The sequence below is a fragment of the Sinohyriopsis cumingii genome, chromosome 16 (assembly GCF_028554795.1).
Source record: "Sinohyriopsis cumingii isolate HCF-2022 chromosome 16, ASM2855479v2, whole genome shotgun sequence".
Lineage (NCBI taxonomy): Eukaryota > Metazoa > Mollusca > Bivalvia > Unionida > Unionidae > Sinohyriopsis > Sinohyriopsis cumingii.
In genome coordinates this window covers 6,428,469-6,454,567 of record NC_142976.1, presented here as the reverse complement: position 1 = coordinate 6,454,567, position 26,099 = coordinate 6,428,469, and the positions used below count along the sequence as shown (strand labels likewise).

General features: G+C 34.8%; 1 protein-coding gene across 1 annotated transcript; it reads left to right on the top strand.

The window, feature by feature from the left end:
- Window positions 1-3,110: 3,110 nt before the first annotated feature.
- Window positions 3,111-24,424, top strand: LOC149779876 (uncharacterized). Its single transcript, XM_089937314.1, has 7 exons — window positions 3,111-3,164; window positions 5,116-5,201; window positions 6,211-6,387; window positions 9,596-9,816; window positions 16,281-16,390; window positions 17,851-17,988; window positions 24,383-24,424. The coding sequence occupies exons 1-7, from the start codon at window positions 3,111-3,113 to the stop codon at window positions 24,422-24,424; spliced, it is 828 nt and encodes a 275-aa protein (XP_089793440.1).
- Window positions 24,425-26,099: the final 1,675 nt, after the last annotated feature.

Below are 26,099 nucleotides of genomic sequence, written 5' to 3'. Positions count from 1 at the left end.
ACCATGGTGGACTAAACAGTGCACTATAGCACAAAAAGACAAAAAAAGGGCCTTAAATATAAACGCACCAAATATTCTATCTACTTCCAGCAATATAAAGATAAAGAAAAAGCACTAAAACAAACTATAAAAACTGCTAAAATTAATCTATGGCAAACCTTTTGTTCTAAACTGAGTCTAAAATCAAACTCAAAACAAATATGGGACAAGATAAAAGCCATAAAAGGGAAAGCAACTACCTCAGCCCCAGAAATTAATAATGCCATAACAAATAAAGATATTAGGCAGACCTCCTAGTGAAGCATTTTTTGAACATGAGTAGCAACAATAACCACACCAGAAACTTTCAAGAACACAAAAAACTAATGGAGGAAACCCAACCTCAAATGTTTCAAGAATAAAAGAATCTCACCTAAATAGCGACATCACAGTACATGAATGGGAGATAGCCCTATGATCCAAAATCAAAACATCCCCTGTGGTAAGGATCAGTTAGGTTACATTATCTATAAAAAAAACTAACCTATCAATATAACAATAGCCATAATCAAACTCTTTAATAGGATATGGGATAAAGGCCAACTACCCACCAAATGGAAACAGGCCATAGTAATACCAATCCCCAAGCTAGGTAAAGATCCCAACAACATAAATTCGTACCGACCCATCTCCCTTACAAACAATATTTGCAAAATAATGGAGACAATAATCGCAAATAGGTTAAAACATCACCTAGAAACTAATAACCTACTCTCCATAATCAATGAGGCTTTCGGAACAAACGGTCTACCACTGACCAACTTCTCAGATTGGAAACAGACATCAAACTTGCTTTTAACACACATAGGAAAACCGATCACAACCTCATAGCGGTTTTCTAGATATAGAAAAAGCGTTTGACCTAGTATGGACCAATGGACTAATGGCCAAATTAAACCAGTTTGGAATAACTGGACGCTTGTTCAACTGGATTGGCGATTTCCTCACAGGCCGGAAAATTACCACAAGAATAGGCAACACCCATTCGGAAGAATTTTCACTTGAAAATGGAACACTGTAAGGCATTGTAATAAATCCCCTATTATTTAACCTAATGGTAAACGATCTTGACCTCAATGCAGCCTCCACAAAAATAAACTTGTCACAATTTGCAGATGATAGTGGCATATGGAGGAATGGAAATCCTGCCAATAAAACAGTAGTTACAGAAATCCAGCAGAGCCGGCTTAGACAACATAGGGAGATGGGTGGACAAATGGGGTTTCCAAATATCTCATGAAAAAACTGTGGCAGTCATATTCACCCCCAAACGAAATAACAACCTAGTCTATCCAAACTTCTATATACAAAATCAATTAATCAAATACGTAACAGTAGTAAAATTCCTAGGAATGTTCTTTGACAACCACCTCACATGGAAACAGCATATGGAACAACTCACCCAGAATTGTAACAAAGATCTCAATTTACTCATGAACATCATAGGGACTGACTGGGGATCCAACCAGGAAACCCTCCTCACGATATATAAAACCCTAATTAGATCAAAACTGGATTATGCTTGCCAAGCATATATTAACTCAGCTAAGCAACCTCTACTACAAAAACTTGACACTATCCAGAGAAAAGCCTTACTATTATGCACAGGAACACTCCCCTCAACATCATTAGAAGAACTGCAAGCACTAACAGGAGAACTACCCATAAAATTACGTAGGCAAGAACTGCTCCTCCGATACTCCATTCGATTAGATACCCACCCAGACAACCATCCCACCAAAATAGCTATAAACAAGTGTAAAGTTGTCTTCAAACCCAAAATCATACCCACCACACCAAGTGGCAATTTTTAATCCTTGAACTAAGAGAAAAGATACCTCTACTAAAAAAACAGGTAACAAACAATACAGACCAGAACAAATCACCATGGTTACCAAAACCACCAAGGATTAACATTGAAGCTACCAAATTACAAGGCAATAAAGAAGGACAAGAAAACTTACTAAAATCTGTACTGGTAAACGAAATCAACCAAAAATACTCGGACTATGTTAAAATATATACCAATGGATCAAAAACAAACAACCCACCAAGAACAGCATCAGCAATAGTCATTACCTGTACTATTGCTCCATTTACACCACTGAATTCTGGGCTATACTTGAATCACTACAATGGATCAAAGACAACCAAATACCTAAAGCAGTCATTATAAGCGATTCCCTAAGTGTTATCAAATCGATCCAAAATTGCAATACACACTCTATTACTAACTTACCTGGGAACAATTCCTTGACAGAGCATGCCAATTAATCGACGATATCACCACAGCACATCAATTAGTCGAGCTTATGTGGATACCGTCGCACATTGGATTAATCTCTCAGGTAACGAAACAGCAGACAAAGTTGCACAAACCAAACTAGAGATCAAAACTCTATCAAGTTTAGCTCTACAGAAGCACTAAGCTTCGCACAAACATATATAGACCAAAAATGGCAAGATTTTTGGAACTCCTCCACAAAAGGTAAAAAGCACCATGAAACCCAAAAAACCATAGATAGGAACATACAGCTACCTAAGGGTACCTATTTAGAACAGAAAACCATAAACAGGATAATAACTTGAAAAACTAAACTAGCAAGCAGTTTTGGAAGGTTTATAAGACCCAAACCAGCAACCATTAACTGCTTTAACTGCCACACCACCGAACATCTACACCACATATTCAATATATGCCTAAAATATCAACCCGCTAGGAAAATATTTATCAAAAACCAAAAAGAGATTGGATCACCATACAAATACCCATGTATGGACTCTAATAAAAATAAACAATCAGCATATAAAAATATAAATAAATTCATAGACTCAGCAGGACTTAGGAACAAAATATAATTACTATCCCCACAAAACCAAAAGACCCAGTAACTAGCTAGATCAAATTTAGAAGCCCCCACATATAAACCCATAACATATCATTCAGTTTTATAAAAATATTAATAAATGATTCACTTACGAAGCACCTATCAAAAACTAAGGAAACCGCAAAATCAGATGTCCTAGATGTCCTTAACGAACCGAGTAATCAGCTAGGACTCCGGTCCTAGATGTCCTTAACAAACCATGTAATCGGCTTGGACTCTGGTCTCTTGCTAAATAAAGTATAAATAACATTCAATCTCTAAAAACATTAATAAATAACTTAAAGAGGCAATATCTAAAAAGTTATAAATAACATAACGTAGGAAGCACACCCTAAATGCCTTAACTAGTAATACCATAGTAATCTTGAAAATGTCTCTTCATAGATGATTTCTACTAACAACCTCTATAAACAGCATAGAACCCTCCCTCCTTTTTAGAATATTTTGAAGGAAAAAAAAATGAATAAATAAACACCAGGCAAATGCAACAAGAAACCAGCGATGTGAAGCAACAAGGGTCGTTCCCGAGCTCTTCTTCCCACTAATAACAGCCAATCATTCAACTGTAAGGGTCCTTTATGAACCCACAGATTGAGGCCAAACTATCAGGTTCCTTGAACCCATAAAAGCCTGGGGGAGCTGGCACCATTCCCTTCCCCAGGAACAACTAGCAGGATGCAGTGCAGTCAGAAAAAAGTGCCACATGCAGAATTGTGCGCACACCACTATAATTAAACTCAACAACAACAACTGGGATTTTTCCGGGTTCTTCCTGCTCCAATTTTACTAGCCACCATGTGTAGCTATCATGTGGTAAAAATGGCGTTAAGCTTATAGCAGCAACACAACTGCAGCTCTTCCTTGTTTTGACGTGGTAGTCGTGATCCATAACTGCCAACCACATTATACTGAGTTAAGTGATATATACAGAATGATGATATGTTGAGAATAGCAGGAAATTTAGATAAAAGACTAAATTGCACCTTGTTTTCTTTCAGCCCATAATGTTATACATTGGTATGATTTTGGTCATGGGTCCAAGGTAGTATTGTGTTATATCTGGAATTGCATTATAATGGGGGAGAGCTGTATTTGGGGCAGTTGTTGCTTTTTTGGAGTTCTGAGATTACATGCAATATTTTTTTAGAAAAATGTGGATTATCTTTCAGATTTTCTGTAGTAAGTTAAAATGAATAGCTTTATATCATTTTGGTGTTCATTTTGCTGTCAAAGACATTCTTTACACAATGAAACAATTTCAATATTGGCAATTTGCTCATATTATTGTTAATTTGGGTTGCATTACATGAAGTAGACAATTTTCAAGTTTCTTAATACTTAATTTGGAGGTCATAGACCTGATATTTAAGCATAAGCAGAAAAAGATTTTTAATATTTTCACCAAGCTTTCAGTAAGAAATATATACATTTGTTTAAAGGTCAGGATCGGCTTAGCAGCTGATGATTATCCAGGGATTTAGTTGGACTAGGTCTATATATCTGAGTTGTGTAGATGGGATTCAACTTGTGTTAGCAACAGTAGGGATTCATCATTGACATTTTTGGTATGAAATGGCAAAATAATGAAATAAAACCAAAGTCAACTGATTCAGATTTGTTTCATCATGGCCGTTGTCATTTAAGTGAGGCATTTTTGCTGCTTTATAGTCTAGCAACTACCAGAAATAAATATTTACAGCATAATGGTGTTAATTTTGAAGAAACTTAATTTTGTATATTGAGGTCTAATCCTTAGAATAGAAAATGTTAAATAAAGCCAGATATATAATAATATAAAAATCTGCATCAGTTGCATGGACAGAAACACATAGAAGTGCACACATGCCAAAACAAATATTTCTGATATTTGATTGGTGATGCAATTAGAAACAAACCTAATGGTTTTCTTGGCATGAATGGATGTATTTGGTCAGTTGCTATTTCAGGTGCTATGCTTGATGTACATTATTTATTTTTTTTATAAATTATTTGCAGTTTGCCTTCTTAAGGCTTGTCTTCAAAATATATAAAGGCATACACAAGTCTGACAATTGATGATATTAGCAGGAAGTTGTCATTACATGTATATTGCAGAAAACCAAAATGGCATCATTTTGTCTCCCAGTTCTGTACCAATAATGCTTTTCACATTTCAGATAAGGTGCATTATTCTTACACTTTCTTGCAGGAAATTCATAGTGGAAGGATTCTTCACCCATTCATCAATCCTGTTATTGCTTATGCTGAAAAACCTCCAGACAAGTCTGAAAAAGGGTACAGTTTTGTTCCATCTACTGTTTCACATAATTGTTGAGAGATCAATATTTTTGTCCATCCATCATTATGTCTAATTGTTACATTTTGATTGATCATAGTACCATCATCTGTTTTGCTGAGAAAGTTAAGGATCTCAAGATGCACATAACATCTTCATGCTCCCATGATTTTGCCATTTTGTTGTTACAGCCAGATGCATCGTAAAACAGAATTTTGTAAATACATGTACAGCTATTCTTGCAGTTTTTGATGGATTGCTGTGATATTTGGTAAATAATTTACCATGCTTATCATCATCATCATCCAGTATTTATGTTGACCATTCAATGTATACACACCATTTACAGAAGTTGCATGCACTTCTTTTTCACTGTAGACTACCTCTACCATAGAACAGGGTTGAGATTCAGGAAAACTGGGGGGGGGGGATATTTACATGTGCAAATTGCTCACCATTCTTCATGTTTGTCTATGGGTAGACAACTCCAGTATCTTGCTGATTGCATGGTTCCAGGGGGTGTTAGTAGTATGAATATTGATGAAAACCAAACTTACCAGATGAGTAAAGTAAATAATGCACATAATACAAAATTTTATTAATATATTATTTCACAATTTGTTGTTGAACCAAAATTTATTTCGTCATTGTTTCAGTCTCAGTAATCATGTCAACTTAATTCAATTCAATCAGATATTATTTACACACACATACACATGCTCAGAAGTGTGATTTCAGAACCTATTAGAGGTTAGAGTAATAATCAGGTTGGTTCAGATATTGGTAAGACCTAACTTCGGCACAGTTCAGGATTTCTAATGCTATTTTTAAGCCTTTTCCTCCATGACTAAAGGATCCTAGTGATAAAGTTTGAATTTTCCAAGGTAAGTATGGAATGCATTTTGAAGATATAAAGGGTAGAAATTAATTAACTGTTGTTTTTATACATTTGCACATTTTAAAGAATTATTCTACGGATAATAATGATTGTTTTAATTTTTTCTTCAGACTTTTATACCTTATGTATCCATACATGCAGAACAAAGATCTCCGTCACAACATTGACCTTGTAATCCAGGGGAATATATTGTCAAAAAAAGATTCAAATTCCAGAATTTGGACTCGCTGTATATATCAGATTGTACAAGCAGTGGATTATCTTCATACACCAGTCATGTCAGACAGGTATTAATTTGCGTATACAGTTCTGAATGCAATTAAATTGTCACAATTTATCTTCTAAGTTTAGATATATCTATATTTCCTTGTCCCAGTATAATTTTTTGTCTGTTTTACTATGTTATCAGTTTTATGAATTACTGTGAACCGATGCATTACAGCAAAATTTATCTAAAATACTACACAATAGGACTGATATAAAATTATGCCATATCAGATTATAGTTTTCTCAAGTTTCTACTTAATGTGATTTACTATCTTTTATGTTTTCTTGCACTTACAAACCTTGAGTTTAAAGACCCATTGAACAATGATTCTTCTGTGAAGATATGACCCTTTCTCTGAGTCAAGCATTTCAGTACCAGCAAAAATGTAATTTTTTGGCAAGTTATAATATTCGATAACCACAAGAAAAACAAGAAGTCACTGTACTTTATCTCCATTTAGTAAACTGATTTTATCACCCTATCCGTATCAACATATAGTGATAAAAAAAAACAATTTTATCTTTAATTATTATTATCTTTCTAAAGGTCACATTGCACAATAGCAACAATATTCATGATAATTACATTAATATTGCAGAGATTCGGTGTCATGATGTTTTGCAGGAAAAGTGATTAAATAAATGATATGTTTGTATTGGAGGTAATTGTATAGTTAATGCATTTGCTCAGAATATGTAATGACTGAATAACGCTGGATATTTGTAATCAGCACCTGGTGTGGGCACTACACTGGACACTGTTTAAACATATTACACTACAATTACTTTTCAGATATGATGTTGTATATTGTGCTAGTTGTGGCAATAAACACCTTTAGGGGATAGTTCTCTTGAAATTTGTGCTCAAAGAAATACTGGTTTTAACAAGTCTGATAAGTTAATCAGAACTGGATAGGATACTGATTGGTCAGATAGTACATTATAGGTAATGGTATGTTGAGATAAATATTTTATTTGCTTGATACATATGTAAAATTGGGACCAAAATCGTTTATTAGTTTGTTCCAGAACAGAATTTAACCAAATTTGACAGAAGGCATCCTGGTATTAAGGGCTAAAAATATTTTTGTAAATGATGATGATCTGCCATTATTATGGCTTCTATTGCTAACAATATATAAACCATTAAAGACTTCTCAAAAACCACTGAATGGAATGTGATTAATTTGAAAAAAAAAGCATCCTGGAATGAAGGAATTACTATTTTGTTAAATTTATGCCAGTCTTTCATGAAATTTGGATGTCATTGCTAAGAATAGAAGAAAACATTTAATGACTTCTAAAAACTGCAATGAAAGTTTGACCATTAATATGTCAGAAAACATGTCATGAACAACTTCTGAGTTTGTAGTTTGTACATCCTTATGCCAGTCTATCATCAAATATGTTTGGAAGTATCTTGGCATAAAAATCTGTCGGTATATTATGTAGATGAAATAATTTTGTTGAGCTCACTTTGAGATCTGTGTGTGTCTGTTCTTTTGTACATCCACACCTTGCATTAATCTCAGTGCTTAAGTTTCTTTCCTTTCCTTTCATGTATGTTCTTTCTAGCTAAATATAGTTTTGACAAAGACTGGGTCTCATTTTTAGCTTCTGTATCTTTTAATAACACTATATGGCCTCATGCATTTTTATCAACATACCTCTTTGTCCTATTGTTACTCAGAAAAGTTGAATTAACAGTACATGTATAGGGATGGTTAACTGTATTTTAATAATAATAATAATGAGGACTTTATAATAGCACCTAATCTTTAGAAGCTCTAAGCGCTTTACAACATTAGACAACACCTATAAGATAAAAAACATATATAATGATATGATTACAAAAACAAACACCATGAAATTAGAAAATATAAAAAAACATGCTGAAAATATTTAAGGTAAGAGGCATTATTTGGTCTTTAAGTTTGTTCTTGCAATCAAAAAAAGTGAGTTTTGAGAGCACTCTTGAATAGGATCACTGTGTATTTGTGTCTAAGTTCAGTGGGCAATTCATTCCACATTGCTGGGCCCTGGTATGCAAAAGAATGCTGTCCACATGATTTTGTTTTCAAAGTGGGAATAATGAGTATACGATTGTCAGAAGAGGAGCATAAGTATCTTGTTGGTGTGTATACATGGGTGAGGTCAGATAAGTATGTTGGACTGGAGTCCATCAGTGAATCGTAGCAAAGAGAACAAATTTTGTGTTTGATTCTGGATCGAATGGATACCCAGTGTAGGGTACAGAGCAGCAGGGAGGTGTGCTCTGATCGTGGTGCTCTAAGTATGATCCAAGCAGCTGTGTTTTGAACTTTTTGAAGTTTCTGGAGCAGATATTGAGATGAACCAGACAGAATTGAGTTACAATAGTCCAGTCTTGAAAGTACTAATGAACACACAAGTGTTTTAGTGGCATCAAGTGAAAGATATTTGCAAATGGAGCTGATGCATCTCAGCTCAAGATATGCAGCCTTGCATATGTTCATGACATGTTGGTGCAATGTGAGAGTACTGATTGTGTGAATTTAATGTTGATGTTGCTGATATTTATTGTTTGAGGTAAAGGATGTGAATGAGAAAATCTTTGTGTTATGATCAGAATGGCCTCAGTTTTATCATCATTCATCTGCAGCTTGTTACATGTCATCCATGATTTCACATCAGAAATTCACCTCTCATTAGCTTGGATGGTAGCATCAACTTCAGTTGGGTGGCTAGATTTGTATATTTGGGTGTCATCAGCGTACAGTTGGTGAGACACTGGATGATGATATATGTCACTTGAGAGCAGCTGAGTATATAGAATGAAGAGAACAGGTCCAAGAACAGACCCCTGTTAAGTGAACAGACCAGACTGCAATTGTTATTTAATAAATAAGAAAATAAGTTACATTTCAGTTTATGTTTTAGTCATGGTATTCGTTTGTCAAGTAAAGACAAACATTAACCAATTTTTGTCTTTCAGTGTACTATTAACAAAAACAATCAACACAATATCATGTTGGTAAGCTTCTTTGAGGTGGAATGAAATTTATATTTCTTATCGTATTCTTGATTGTGAGATAAACTTTTATTTTAAGCTTGTTCATGGTACTGTTCATAAGAATCTGTTGTTGCATAAAAGTTTTGAGTTGATTTTTTAGTATTTTTATGCAGAAAGATGTATTTCATTTGAGTCTGCAGCGTTCTTCACTATATAACAGTCTTTGACTTTTTCAGGCCAAGGGGAGCAATTTTTCATCGAGATCTTACCTCACAAAACATCCTTCTGGATCAAAATTTCAATGCAAAAATTGGTGATTTTGGAGTATCCTTGGAAGCAAAAGTGAATGCCAAACAGGCTACTGTTACAAGGGCTATCGGAACACAGGGCTACCATCCTCCCAATATGCTTGGTAGCCAGTATAATGCATCTTATGATGTCTTCAGTATTGGAGTTGGTTAGTTGGTTACTTCATTTTTCTTTCCATGACTAAAAGGTATGGGAAATTAAGTGATAATGCAATCTATCAGTCCATCCATCCATCCATATTTTCATGTTATAATGTAGGTTTTGTGTAGCTCAGATCTTTCATATGAATTTCTCTCTGGTAGAGGAAGCAGACTCTTCATTTGGAGTTAGAAAGGTCAAGGTCATTTGAAGAAAAAAATTTGGTTTGGGTTTCTGCAGGATAAAATAAGTGTAACAATTTTCATAAAGTTACAATAGATTTTATGAAGATCTTATTTAACTCAAGCCTCCTATGTGGGTCCCTGGGTGGCCAAGAGGTCTAAGGTGCTCATCTTCACAGATCACTGACATCTCACTTCTGTCCACATGGGTTCGAGGCTTGGGCTCAGCCAACACAAATATCTCATTGGAGTCAGATAACCAGCGACCCATATTTTTGTGTGCAGGAAAACTTACATGCAGTTCTTTGTGTGCACTAATGGGTTACTTGTGCCCACAATTACTTGATATTATACATAAGAGATCTTGGTCAGATTTCACAATCACAACTCAAAAATGTCAGTAATTAACAGTTTGTAGCCTTTGGTTCAAGTTCAGAATAATTACAAATGTATTCAAAATAGGATAGCTCGGGAAGAAATAGGAATGTTCTTTCTTACTGTACACAGCAGCTAAATTGTTTCCTTTGGCTTTGTCTTGGATCAGTTTGATAACTAGCAGCTGATTAACATGTTTTCATAGTCACAGTTCAGATTTGTGAAATTTTGATTTCTTCTGAATACAACTGCCTGAACAAATACAAGTTGGCCAAGACCAAGTTTGGAATATGTATACATCTTAAGCATATGTCTGCTGCTTCAGACAATCGGTGTTTGTGACCTTGGGTCCAAAATTACAGATCAAGAATTAGGTCATTAAACCATAATGAATTGTAAACACAATGACTTGAACAAATTAAAATGGATTTTAATCAGACTTGTTTAGCCCAGCATTATCTAAAATAGTTTATGATCTTTTATTCAAGGTCACATTTCACTGTTTGGATATTTTTGTACTACACTTAGTTTGTGAACACTATAATATAAAGAAATATAAAATTAAATTATAAAATAATCAAAATATTTTATTATATCTGCATTGATTACCACTAGGTCTCAGATGAATTTGATAAACAGCATTGTATGGCCGTCGATTCAAGGTCATTAATAAGGACTTTGCTTTTTAATCCATAAGCAATATTACTTGATGAAATAGAAATGGTCTTGTTTCAATTTGGGAATCTTTGGATATCACACAATAGTCTTGAAGGAGCTGATAAGCTGATTCCATGCCTTTGTGGACAGATAATGTCATCAATCTTTAAGTGGGCAACAAAAACACAATATATCATCAACCATTTGTTAAGAAAAAAAGAAACCTGACCTTGTTACATGTAAGGTTGTAATGTTTACATGCAAAATAGTTTAGTTTCATTTGATGCCTTCAAACATAAAGCTATGGAACAGATGATAAGTAATAGGCTACTCCGGTATTTCATATCCAACAAACCACTACCATATGTTCATTGTGGATTTAGATGCCAGAGCAGCACAGTAGTCCATTTTGTCAACCTTAAGAATTTATTATGATCCTTTCATAAAGAAAGATCATATAGTTGCCTTCTTTTTCATCTTGGAGAAAGCTCATCACACTTCATGGGTTAAAATTTGTGAAATCTTACACTGTGTGAAATTCTGCCAATTGCATTGTATTAATGATAACTCAACAATCAGGAACTTAAACTTTGTTTGACTGCTTCCATAATTTCCCATTAGAAAGCCTCTATGTTGAGGCACTTATACTGTTATTTTATCTCTGGTAAACAAATAACTTGGCTCTCCATGATGCTACCAAACTATAGTTCAATCCATCTGACCCTGCATACTGAACCTTACTCAGATATAATTAAATTTTATTCTGCCTTTTGGCATACAAATTTGTCTTTACTTACAAGCAGCCAAAAGCAGTGCTGAAATACTTCTGAATTCTGTGTTCTAAAAGCACCCTTATAAATCCCTTATAAATCATATTTGATATTAATACTAATTAAAAAGGACATCAGCAAATCCTTTTCTTTTTCATAGTAAATTTAGTTAAATCAGAGCATACTATCATGGACATTTGTTGATGTATAAATATGGTTCAGAGGTTTGAGACAAAAGTTGGAGCCCATGTTGCAGTTACCACCCCATGATGCCATTTTTAGCCAGTTACCAGATAAAGTTTTTGCTGCAGAAATTATGCCAAACTAATAGCTTCGAACTGCATTGAAACCTCTTAACAAATGAATGTCATCATCTTTCCAGATTCCCTTTTCACACAAAAAGCCTTGCAAAAAAAAAAAATTTGAAAACCCTTTAATATCCCTGATATTACAGAAACATCATGTATTTGTACAATCTGGAAAAATATTATGTACAGTTGGCTATCTAGTAAGATAGGTATGACATGTAATGAAAGGGCAGATAAAGCAGGCAAATCTGCTCTGCAGTCACCCAGTTCCATATACTGACTTTATATGTTATATAATTGGCATTTTCGTGATCCTTGGCAAAATATGTGAAAATGAATGCTCTACAAATAAAGTCAATAACATCAACCCAATATTTTTGGGTGGCATCCATCATATGTATCAAATTGGAGAGATGAGGTGGTATTAATGCCAGTAGCATCCTGGAAACACTTAATTGACTCATGCACAGAGTAAACCTTCATCTGAGTGTCCTAGGGGCTTAAACTATGTAACAAGAAAAGGTAAAACCCAACAATTATTCAATTTTACAAAATATAAATTAATTTCCCTAAAATATAAAATGACACAAAGTGACAGAATTAAATAATAACGCACAGTATGGTATGAATTCCTCTATTTTCTAAATGTACTGCATATCAGTTTCACAGTATTCCTTAAATTATCCAAAATGATTCTTTATGAAGGTTTTAATGTGCTTATGTGCTAGCACCACAGATAGTAACTGATATAATATTCAAAAGCTTTTACTTGATGGTGAATGCAATAAAGTAAAATATCACAATGTTTCATGATATTCCAATGAAATTAAACAAATTTCGAAGTTTTTGAGCATTTCAGAATAATCCAGCAAGGTACTGTCTGTTTAGAATAAATGGTTTTCCACACTGCAGTTTCAACATTCAACAAATAAATCTGAATCCTCTCATAACTCTTTCAAAACTGGAGAATTAAACACTGTGTATTTAATTTCTTTATATAGTAACTATATATATGTGCATCAAATCAACAAAGCTGAATCGCTAGAAAAGATTACAGGCATCTGTATTTCGAAATATCTTTAATAGTCATTATCTAACTTTTTATTATTGAGCCAATCATGAACAAGGGCATGTATGACATTTCTAAAGTACAGATGTTCTCCTTGGATCACATGATGTTGACATGACCTTCATTCAACTATTTTGTGGCAAACATTTGACCAAATTAGTTGTTGACATGAACTTGGCAATACCGTTGATTTATCAATGGAAACAGTAAGTACATGTACTCTTCTGTTAGTAATGACCAGCTACAGAATTAATGATTTTAGAAAATATGTAATTAACCAAATGACTCAAATAAAACTATATTATAAAAATAATATATGTATGATACAGATATGCATAACAGCATACCATACCACTGCCCACTGACAATCCGACACATTTTTGTTGACTTCCATTCATTGAGAGAAAAGCATTTTGATGTCAGCTGCATGAAGAAACTGTTTGATGATGTACGGCCCAGCAAAATCTTGTATATTTTAAGGGAATATAGTTTATATAATTTTGTTGACCATTTTTTAGGATTTTATAGGTGTTATCTCTTTTTTCTTATTCATTTTACAGAATTTAAATGTTTTTACATTTTATATTTTATCTCCTCATGGTTCATGTTTACATTTGTTTGGAAGGATATGTCTTCCTATAATTTTTTCAGTTCATTTTTTCAGTTTCAAACATGAACCTTTAGATAGCACCATATAGCCAGAGTTGTGCTAAGGTGCCATGAAAAGCTACTACATAGTTACAAAATTGGCAGATTTATGTTACTTCATTGGTGTGTCTTTGGGTAAGGCACTTTATTCCATTGCCTCAGCATTAAGTAACCTACTTGTGTTGCTTGCCATAAAGCACCAAACCAAACCAAAACAAGTTTGTGGCGAGCCACCTACCCTTCTTACTCCAACATAAATTTGAGGTACACTGTGGTAGGAATATGTAATAATTATTATAGGTTGGCGAAAAATTATCCACTCATAGTTTACACTCCAGTGTTGACAATTTGATTGGGATCCCAATGTTATTGTGATTGTTGTTGTTAATACAATAGCATGGTCACAGCACAAAATTAAATAATAGGTTGTTATTAGTAGAGATTCCAGGTGTTTCAGTAACGATTTCATCACATTACTGTATAACTCAGAAAGTGAGGTTCTTGAGTTTTTAATATAGTAAAATAAATAAATTCTGATACTTTTGTTTTTCAATACAAATCTTTAGTAAGGAGAAACAGTGAGATTGCCCTAACCCTTGTTATATTTCATCTGTCACTTTTTATCATACATGTTTTCAGAAGTTTCATTTCCAGCTCTCTGATATGGATGGTAAGTGTATGTGGCCCATGGGACATCTAGTCAGCTGGTATATCGTGCAATAAATGTACACAACGAGCAGATGTCCCATTTGTTTCAGACAACATTTAGAACCTAAGCCAAAGCCAGCACATGTATAAAGAAGAGGAAAGAAGCACATTTTCTCTTTCTCCTTAAATTAAATCTCAAAAATGTGCAAACCTTAGCTGGAACTTGCTGCATCTTCCATGAGAGAAATACTGTTACTTATTGTGAGGAAGTAACAAATATTTTTCAGAGGATTGTGTGCATTCCCATGAATAAAAAATGGAAGAGCAGCATCCTTAGATAAGATAGCATGTCTTCCAAAAGGCAGCTTCTATCATAAAAGGCAATAGTTTGTTGGGTCCAAGTGCACCCTCCATATATAGGGGTTGAACTCAACCCTAATATTTGGAGACTGCTTGTGCCACACCTATAGGGGGTATACTTTCTCTGGGTCCTTTGGTCACTGCACAGTAACTGACCCAGACTACTGCTGTATAATAGTAATTGAGTGTCTGGGCTACAAGGTGTGAGTAATTTTTCCACAGTTTACTCCTTTCTTTCTAGCCCATCAGCTACCCTCCTTACTGACAAATGCATCTTAATGATAGTGACAGGTAAGATATTGTGAACATTAAAATGTAGGAGGGGTTGGGAGGGGGAGTGGATTAGACCAAATTTAATTATATAATACTTTCCTATTACTATTGGATGCCCTCTTTCCACTCTGCTCTGTTGCTCTTCGTTAGCCAAAAATTCTTGAAAAGAATGAATGCCATCACACTGGGGCAATGCATGTATTTTAAGATCAGGAGTGTGTTGTGACTAGCATAGATAGAAATGGGGTTTCTATTGCAGAAATTCAGTGCTTGATAATAGTGACAGCTAAGTAGTGTATTACATAATTAAAATTAGTTAAACTCACTCATAAAACTAGATATTTCTACTTTAAAAGATCATTTTGGATAATTTTTCTGGTGATTATGTTCTTAAAGTATGTATCTTTGAATTTTACATTATATGTGCCAGCTTAGCTAGGAAAAGATGCAGAACGTTATGATAAGTGTTTATAACATACATCACACAACAATACATATGAGATTGAATTACTGATAACACTGTACTAATAAAAATGTCAGTAAAAAGTATTTGCCTTTAAAAAACATATTTCTTGATGAAACCTTTGGTTAGTACAATTTTATTTTATAAATAATCCTTTTAAGTTTGTATAGTTTCTTAGTCATTGTAGATCCTACAAAAGCATCCTTATAATGTTCATATCCATATGTCTGGTTTCATTGTCAATTTTTTCTATCATGTACAGGGGCCCCGAGTGGCCGAGTGGTCTAAAGCGCTCTCCATTATGAATCATTGCCACCTCACCTCTGTCTGCGCCGGTTCGAGTCTCGGATTCAGCCAATGTGGGTATGTGAGAAAGCTTGCCAGTAGCTTCTCGTGGGTTGGTGGTTATTTCCAGGGGTTTTCCTGGGTTCTTCCTCCACCATTAATACTGGCCGCCATGTATAGCCTATCGTGTGCTGAAAAATGGCATTAAACCCTACAACAACAACAACATCTATCATGTACATGTATTAACAATGGGAAACATGATGACAACAACCTTAGGAATGTTTTGCTAAAGTTTCAGATGTACCTAGCAAAAACATGTCTTACAAACTGTCATGATAAGTAAATGACATGGAGGAAGTGAAAAAGTTGCAAGTTGTGCAATAGCTGTTAACTGTTCAATGTTCTCAATATTTTTAATAATCTTTTTTTTCAGTGATGCTGGAAATCCTGACTGGAGAGAGGGCTGTGCTGGAGGAAGTTTGTGAGTTTTTACATGCTAAATATCGTCTCCAACAACATAAGTTGATTGATTGTTTAGATCAGGTGAGTACAAGCATAAAATGACAAGCAGCTTTTGTCATTTATAACTCGTAAGCAACTTATTACAGATGTTTACGAAATTTAACATGTTTACACTTCTTGACCAGCCATTGTCAAAATAAGGGGAGGCATGTCATGTATGTAAATAAATTTGGGCATTTTCATAATGTCTTTATACAACAGAAATATGAAAATATGAACTGCACAAACTTTAATGACAAAGGCATGTATTGCAGATTTTTGCACATGAATTTTGGGACATAAGAGTCTAATCTGTTTTACCTTTTATGAGTAGATCAGTAATACAGACCAGTATATAGATGGTAGAATAGTACTGTCCAGACACGTTTTTGTGTGCACTGTGTTAAGACCAGACAAAATTTAAAATCTCACTTTCTCCTATTACTTTTTTATACTTGCCAATGAAGGCTGCAAAGTAGTATAGGTTACCATTTTCTGTGTCTGTGATGACTTAATATTTTAGTAAACAAATTTCAATCCAACCAATGGTAGATGTCTTTTGTTTAGTACGAGAAAGAACCTATTGATGTTGGGTCTAGAAACTTTAAGATCGGGCTAACATTTATTGAAAATAGAGCTTGCCAGGCATATCATTCACAGATGTACTTCAGATCTGGATAACACAATTTAATGAAATTTGCCAAATTTCTTCTCTTAGCCCCAGAAAAAAACATGTTTTTATTTGTGAGTTAGAAGGTACAAAGTCAAGGTCACTGTAACTAAGAATAGTTTTGACCATTGAATTTCATTTCTTGACAATACCATCAGCACTATACAATATCTGTAAGAAATCTTGTACATGAGTTTTCCTCTGCCCAGGAAAGACCCAGATTGGTTTGATTCCCATCATTGGATCAGCCTGGATCAGATATGTTGGCATGTCCATGGCAAGGCAATTTACTACACTTTGCCTAATGGCACTATATAATCTTCAAAGTGAATGAGGAACATGTTTTGATAACATCTAATACCCTGCACTGAGCATGTAGAAACTAAGATTGATTGAGCAAATTCAAATCTGTAACACAGAACAGGGATAGCCTGCTTGCAAAAGATGAACAGTGAAAAAAGGGTGGTACAGTTTATCAAACAGGGGTGGGAGTTGGGGGATGGTGGGAAATGAGGCATTGTCAAACAAAATTTTCTTGTTGCCTATTAATGTCCATATGTTATGGTGGTTCCACATCACGTTTGCAAACTTGCAAGACTTTGATGCCAAAATATTTCATATGACTTACGGATCTGGTCAAGTATTATATTTAAAGGTGCTGAAAATGATATAGTCCTAGGAAACATGAGGATATAAAGAAAACACCCCAGCAGGGTAGACATTCCATAGCACTTGCATATGCCTTTTCAAGGAGTCAGTCATAGAACTATAAAGATGCAGAGCATAAGAACAGGTTACTGTAGTAATTACTGTGCAGTTCACATTTTTTCAGCTGGCTGAAGAGATTGAGAATAATGCTGCAAAATGGACAAATGAAGGTCATAGAAATAAGTTGGCAGAATTGGCCTTAAAAGCAATTAGTTTGGATGAATCACAGAGGAAGATGGCTGATTTATTACAAGAGTTAGAAGTAAGTTGCTGATATATGAAACAGTCTTGATAAAGAAGCAAAGTCATCAGGTCAGATATTTTGAAGAAGCTCAGGAAACTAACTGAGTGATATATTTTCCCACATATTTTCTAAGTAACAAAAGTTTAACCATAAACTAAAAAGTTAAAAATAAGAATGTGAAGATGTTCATGATCTTTTTGTCTATACCTTAAAGAATGTTGATTTTGCTGATAACACTGAATCATTGGACCATGACACTACTGTGAATAACATAGGAGACATACAGGTAAATTATATGTACACTTTTATACCAAGCAAAATATTTCCCATGATCATTTATATGAAACAAATTCTAATGATTCTTGATCTCCCATTGAACCTCCAGTATTAGATTTGCAAGACATGAAGATGTTTTTCAAAACTTTTATACCTGACCGTACTGAGTTCAGATAGATCATTTCCTAATATTTGATATGCTAAACCTATTTGTATATGTGTGTCAAACTTGTATACTATGTATGATGAGCCATCTATACTAAAGAGCCAATTTGAAATCAAATGCTAGTTCATTTTGATTGGCTGTATGAGTCGTCCTTCTGCTGTCTTAAAGCTTTTTTGGTGATTAAGAGAATGTTCATAACAGTTATAGCTGAAAACAGTGCTGAAAGTGATAAATTCAGATTTCAACAACAAAAAATGTATAAAATTCAGTGTGATGAAATTTAAAATTTATACTTTAAAAGTAGATTCATAATGATAAACATTTAGAAGACTGTTGTAATTCTGGAGACAGGTAGAAGGAGAGGGGACTCTTTTAAATGATTTGACAGAAGTTGAAGTACATGCAATAGTTCTTGTTGAACAGGATCTGTTCAAAATTCTGCACCAGTGAAAGCCTTTTCAGCATGTTTTTCATTTTCATTTTTGCAGTTGAAACTGATGCATAATACATGTGTAAAGTCTTCAGTGAAGTCCTGTTCTAACTAATGCAGTGCTACTTTAGATATATACCTGTAAAAAAAAATCATATAGACAAAAATATTACCAATGCAGATTGAAACTGTTCATATAGATACATATATGTGCATGTGTTTTGGACATTAAGTAATTATGTTTGAATAATATGGTTGATCCTATGTTTCTTTATTTCAATATTTTGTTGCAAATTTTGAGCACAAGTTTAAAGAAATGAAAGTCACATAAAAGTTTTTAATTGCTGTTCATTAATATAGCTTGGATAAGATAATAAACATAGATAATATTTTATGCATCCATATTCTAAAAAAGCCTTGATGCAACCTTGCAGTATGGTATCTCACAATCAGGAACAAATGTATTTACCCCAAAAATTGTTATAGAAGGAAGTTCACAAGAATTTATATTAACATAATAAAATGTAATTGATTTAATGTAAGAATGCAGCATTTTTGAACCTTCATGTGCAAAATCACATGATAGGTCAAATTTTGTGTGAAATCAGATTTTAATGGTTTATAATATTTAAATGTGAAAAGCTAAAATTCATTGTAAGAAATTAAGTTGCTATTTTTAATTTGAATTAATCACAATCATGGGATCCATGATCATTTATGTGTTGTATCAAGCACAGTTTTATACTCAGGTACTGTATAATAAGGGGCTAAATTATTTGGTCACATTCTAAACAAAAAAGAGGATTATATATGAAATATAATAATGTAAGTATGGGTTTAACTTCAGAAATAAAAATAAAAACTCTTGAAAATTATAGTTTTCACAGAAAAAGTTATATTAGTGACAGCTTTTATTCCAGGGTAGTAAGGGACTTCTGTAAGTTGACTACCAACTCCCTTCCTCTTTTTTGCTCACCTTGATGAAATGAAATATAGCTATGTTATTTTACTTCTCCCAGTCTCATCATCAGGGTCATCACAGATAAAAACATATATATATATATATATATATATATATATATATATATATATATATATATATATATATACACACCTTCACTGTCAATCATTCTTTCTTCCTAGTCCCTTGGCAACCAGTTAGGATGAGTTTCATAACACCTGCGCCCAGGGTATGTGGCTGAGGGATTAAATTTGTACATGTACACTAGTTGTACATGCTTGGTTTTATTTGTTGTGCATAGGTTATTTGCATACTGTATTAAAACTGTTATTTCAGTAGTTATGAAACTTGGTGAGACAATGCACCTTGATGAGCATTATATGTCATTGTGACCTCTATTCTATTGACTTTGGTTTCATTTTGTGTTTTAAACTTATTGTTTCAAGCTCTGTTCATGATACAATCATAAAATTATGTAATTGTATGCATCTCTGTTAGTACTATACCTGTACCAAAATAGAATGTCACTCTGTCCAATATCTCACATTTTACTGACTAAAGATATTTAGCTCGTGACCAACTAGTTCTTCTGTACCCTGTGTATATCCTACACCCTCATTACAAAAGAAGTAGATCACTGTGACCCTTATTTCATGCATCACTGCTTGGTTTCATTATCAAGCACTGTTTATGTCTGAATCATCAGACTAGGTAATTGCATGCATCCCCATAAGTACCACACCCTTACAATAAGAGAAGGTCAATGTGACCTTCATTTAATTTTAATGGTTTGTGTTAAGATTTTGCATTTAGCTCATAACCTCATTGGTGCTTTATCTACTGTATAATAATGCTATACCTGGAATCGTGAAACTTGAGCTTCCATCTTGATAAGTACTACATATCCACTGTGACGCATAATTGACATGTCACTGATTTTGGTTCAGTTTGACAAGTTTACTTTTCATGTTGTAATCATTAAACTAGGTAATTCTATACATCTCTCTTAGTACCATACCCATATCAAGACAGGCCACTGTGACATACATTTCACATTTTACTGGTTTAGGTTTAAGTTGTTGCATTTAGCTGATGCCATGGATTTTTGGCATGCCCTGTACAGAATTATGAAACTTCAGGATGCATCTTTATGAGTACTTCTTCATTTTAATAGTAGGTCAATCTTGACCATATTTTATTTCTGTCACTACTTATGAAGTTATTGATGATTTGCATCTCTATTAGTGCCACATTCTTAGAACAAAAGAGGTCTTTGTGACCTATGTTTAAGTTTTAGCTGGTTTTGATGATGTTTTTGCATGTATCACACAAGTTGTTAGTATGTTGTTGGCATGCTTTCCTACCTACTCATGAAACATGGTGAGTTGATGCATCTTGACAAGTTCTACATCATTTTGCCAAAAGAGGTCTATACAGCCTATATTTCACTCAGGGACTCTCTTTAACTTTTATGCTAAAAGTTTATTGCTTGGGTGCTGTTTATGTTTCAATCATGAATCTTCATAATTGAATGCATTTCTGTTCCTAAGTTTGGTGAGTAGAATGAATATTGCATGCTTTCAGTGTGAAACCTCATGTCTAGTGCCTAATCAGGGTAATTATGATGCATGAACTAATTTACTGCTGGTTGTCAATTCAAGGATACTCAACTCTGTGACTTTAAACTGTAGAATCTGGCTTCTTAGTGATGTACAATGATAAAAGCATTTCAAGCATATTGTAAAAGTTATAATTTGTTTCTTTTTAACTTAAGAATGCTACTTTTATATCACAGGAAAGAGTGTTCTCTTTCATTTTATGTCCTTTGTTTAATGAAATTTGTCTTTGTTGGGATCTTTTGATATTTCTCAGCATAACATATATCTTTTGGTATAATTTTAGTTATTGTCTCCCCAATTCTTGCTTTATTTGTTTCTGTGTCAATATTTGCAGTTTTTAAGGGATTTTGCAACATTCTTAGCAAATTTGTGCTGCTGTTAATTTTGCATCTTCTTAGTACCATTTTTGGTTTTGTCTGCTTTTTAAATGTGAATTTGTTTTCAGTCTGCAACTATGTCACAACGTGTGAGTAAAGGCAGGCATAAGAATGGTCTAATGGATACTCACCCCACACGATCATTTTGAACTAAGTTTACATATACTGATAAAAGGAAGTGACCACTTCCTCTTCATCCCAGGACAATCTTTTCCGTTTCTAGGAAGGGAATTCATGTTGTGTAGTTTTGTGGAAATCTACAGCTCCAGTCAGGGAGGGATCTGGAGTGCTTTCTGTTGTAGAAATTGCCAAAAATCACTTCATCACTAACACTCAAACTGATACTGTCATCTCCTGTTAGAAATCCATGGAGTGGCCCTCCATGGCATGGAAATTACCAGTGCCTAATAGAAAAGAACATCTGATGCTGAATCATTTTCTCCAAACAGAGACACTTCCATCAGATCATCATCACTGATTTCTGACTGGTGGCAGATCACCAGACACTAGGCTTCAATGACCAGGCAACACTCTTCAAATAATTGGACACTGGGTTTTTACCAGCAGTCAGGGGAGAGGGATTGAATTGATACCCCCTAATAATTATTGTTACCATTTAATTTCTATGGGTATAAAGATTCAGGGTTTTGTATGCCAGTCAAGCTAAAGGGATCAGGTTACTGTGTTGTCTTTTAATCCCTATGGGATTTAGGAACATCCAGTACCTAGAAATAAATATTCCTCTTCCCTACCCCAAGGTCCATCATCAACATCTCTTGGTTCTAAGGTATGTTGGACAGGGCAGACCAAAGATCTTCTTGGTCACCTCTGGCCTTGTCTAATTAAATGGAGGCAGGCCACCACACTCCTTCTAGAGCATCAAGAAGGGGTATTCAATCCCATTCTCCAAAAGAGGTAAAGTCAAAGGTTTAGTCCCAGTGTTCCCTGTGAGCTTAAGTATGGGACAATAAATCACCCATGTTAATGTCTACTTCTCTAGAGATGGAGATCATGAAGAATAGTTTCCTCTTGGTACAAAAGTGAACTCACTTGATGCTGATTTTAATTATGGTTAAATTAAGTGAGTTTTCAGAAAAACAGATTGTCATGGGCTACCTGTCCCTTAGTTTCACCTTCTTAATCTCACCTCTTGTGCAAGGTGGTGAAGGACTTTGAATTCCAGACTTTTGACAAGATGGTACATGATGTCTTTTTCCTTAAGATTTACACCCAAAACTTTCAAGACCAGAATGTACTATAATTCTCCAGATTTTAGGTACTTTTGGAGACACATTTTCATTCTTTGTTTCTTACGCATTCAGAGATGATTTGGGAACTCTCTCCTCCCTTCTTTGTTTCAGTTCATCCCAGATATGAATATGGGATAATAACTGGGACTTTGTCATGTCCCTTCAAGTCATTCGAGGATTTTTAAAACTCAAAGCTTGAACCCAGGTTATAATAGCATCAAAATCTGATGTATTCAGCTGCCTGCTTTGCATAGTGTTCCTCATATGTCAAAGATATACACATGCTCCTCCTCTTTATGTAGATGGGCAGATTTTAAGGAGATTACTCTCCGGGTTTGCCATATTCCAGGCAAGAGAAATAACCTAGAAGTTTGTCTGTTTATGGCTATGTGGTCTCTGCATCAGTTAGTAGCAAAGTAACTTTCTCAACACTGGGGTAGACCTGTAGTGGACCAATGCTTGCTACAAAACTGAACAACAAACTAGCAGTTGACACTTCAGTGTGAAGTGGGATTGTCTGTTCAAGTATGCCTTTCCACCTTTCAAAAAAATTCCTTAGGTTTTTCACTGAAACAGGAATTCCACATCTCAGTTTATCATGATAGTTACCCAGTGTCTGCAATGACCATGTTTCAGTGATTGTTGTTGTTGTTGTAGGGTTTAATGCCATTTTTCAGCACAAGATAGGCTATACATGGTGGCCAGTATAATTGGTGGAGGAAGAACCCTGGAAAACCCCGGGAAGAACCACCGACCCACGAGAAGCTACTGGCAGGCTTTCTCACGTACCAACGTTAGCCGAGGCTGAATGTTTCATTGATCTTCTCGACCTGTTGCCAGGTGAGCCCAGAAGGTTACCATGGAGGTGGGACCTGTTGTTGCAGTACAGGCTGTCTCTCATACACAATAATCAACAGGTTCTCAACCCTTACAGTTGGCTCATATCATGTGATTGATCAACCAGAACTGGTTTTTATGCAAGGCTACTAACTGCATTGCCTCACAGGCCAGGAGACAATATGCTTCCAAAAGTTACTATGCCATGCAGAGAATCTTTTCTAATTGGTGCAGTAGGACATTTATGGGTCCTATTTCCCTTTAGCATCATTTGCAGATGTTCTCTTTTTGAGGAAAGGAAATGCTCTGTATATACTATAAAGGCCCCTTATGAGCCTTTGAATAAGCTTCTTTTGAGAATCTTATCCTTAAGATAGTTTCCCTACTGATTCTGTCATCGTTGAGAATGTAGGAGTGAAATTTGTGCCCTGTCAATGAGAAAGGATTGTTTATGGTTCAGTGGTAACATTATGATTCAATTTCTCTTCTTTGCCAGACTGTGTTTCTAGCTAAGAGGCAACAACCTTCAGTACCATAGCTTCTGTTTATATAGAAATCATCAGTCTCATTCATATATGTGTTAGGGATGGATGATCAAGATAGGTTTGACCTTCTCTAACAGTAGAAGGAAGGATCAAAATTATCTTTCTTCCCAGTGTACAGAAGTCACCTGCTTCTATGACTGCACATCCCAGTATATGAAAATTGCCTGATTCCTTAAGATGGTATCCAGAGTTAGGAAGTTGCCTTAAGGGAGATCTCTGAAAGAAGGATATTCACCATCTTTCAGTATAGGGAAGTAACCAGCCACAAATAGAATATCCCACCATTTTGATGCAAGGAAAGTGTTATCATTTTATGCTGGAAGATCTCAAATTAAAGCCAGATGTCATTCATCTGAGTCAAGGTTCCAAACAGGGACTGTACAGTAAGATTTACTTCACCAGACTGGTCATTGCCCAATAACAAGGCACTCAGATGACAGACTGGGATTGGTTATCAGAATGTAAGCGACCCACGGTCCACTTTGTAGAAACCTTACACAAAGTCCCCTCTTCTTGCAAGAGGTTTGTGGGTTAGCGGATTGTGCCTTCTTTCAAGGTGTCCACTTAATTTGGTTCTCGTTATCTAAAGGTTGACCACCCTCGATGTTATTGCCCAGTTCGAGTAAATATAAATATAATTGGTGAAACTTATAGGTGGAATAGATAGAGATCTGAGCAGAGATATAGAACAGACCAACATGAGCCCCATACATGTAAACAACAATTTAGTCAGTTACATAAAACAGGTGTGAGAATTCATTACATCAGGAATATACTCTGCTTCTAGAAATAAAACTTTCACCAAATTACAAAACACAAATATATTTAAATAAAGTAGCCGATCTGTTTTATTGATAAATTTAGTTCATCATAGGATCAAGTGAACAATCGAAGTCAATGCCTTGTACAATTGCATAACTTGCTTCTCCAGTTCACTCCGCTTCCACTGTAGCTGTTCCTTCAACTTCCCTCTGTCTTGTCTCTTTCGGTCCTCAACTCTGTGCGTAGCACGTAGTTTCACAGATACCTGGATCATAGGATAATACATCTCACTATATGTCTCTGAATATGTCTCAGAGATAATGTGTCACAGGATACATCTCAGAATAAGTCGCAGAATATGCCTCAGAGTTAATACGACACAGGAGCTATTTTCTCCCTTTTAAAAAATATAAATAGAGACAACCTAAATTTTCTGTTGTTTATGATAACAGGGCATGCATTATCCCCCTCTCGTTATCAGATCTTACTATCGGTGCTAAACAGATGCTAAGGCTATCAGTCAGCCCCACATGTCCTATAATGACCCTAGTTAGTTTAATGGCTAATTCATCACGCATTCACACCACACGTTAACACCACACGAGGCATAGCGGTTCTGACCCAGCCTCAATTTACACAAGTGAATGAATGAGATACATTACATGTCTTACTACATCATTACAGTCAATACACACTTAACCTTAATCATACGTGAAATCTTCTAAATTCGGTGAATTCCCACGGATTCCCATAACTCATATTAACTAATGTAATGCATGAAATTCTTAGAACCTAATTCTTATGCAAACAAGATGACAATTCAAACAATTCATCAAACTTGTCTAAAGATTAATGTACAACTTCCTATGCATAAACTCAACACAGTTATACTTCATAAAGCAAATT

Coding starts and splice junctions, on each gene's coding strand:
- LOC149779876 (XM_089937314.1), top strand. CDS start 3,111: ATGTCCTTAACAAACCATGTAATCGGCTTGGACTCTGGTCTCTTGCTA. Junction 5,202..6,210: donor CCAGACAAGTCTGAAAAAGG/GTACAGTTTTGT, acceptor TTTTTTCTTCAG/ACTTTTATACCTTATGTATC. Junction 17,989..24,382: donor ATTTATTACAAGAGTTAGAA/GTAAGTTGCTGA, acceptor CTTCTTTGCCAG/ACTGTGTTTCTAGCTAAGAG.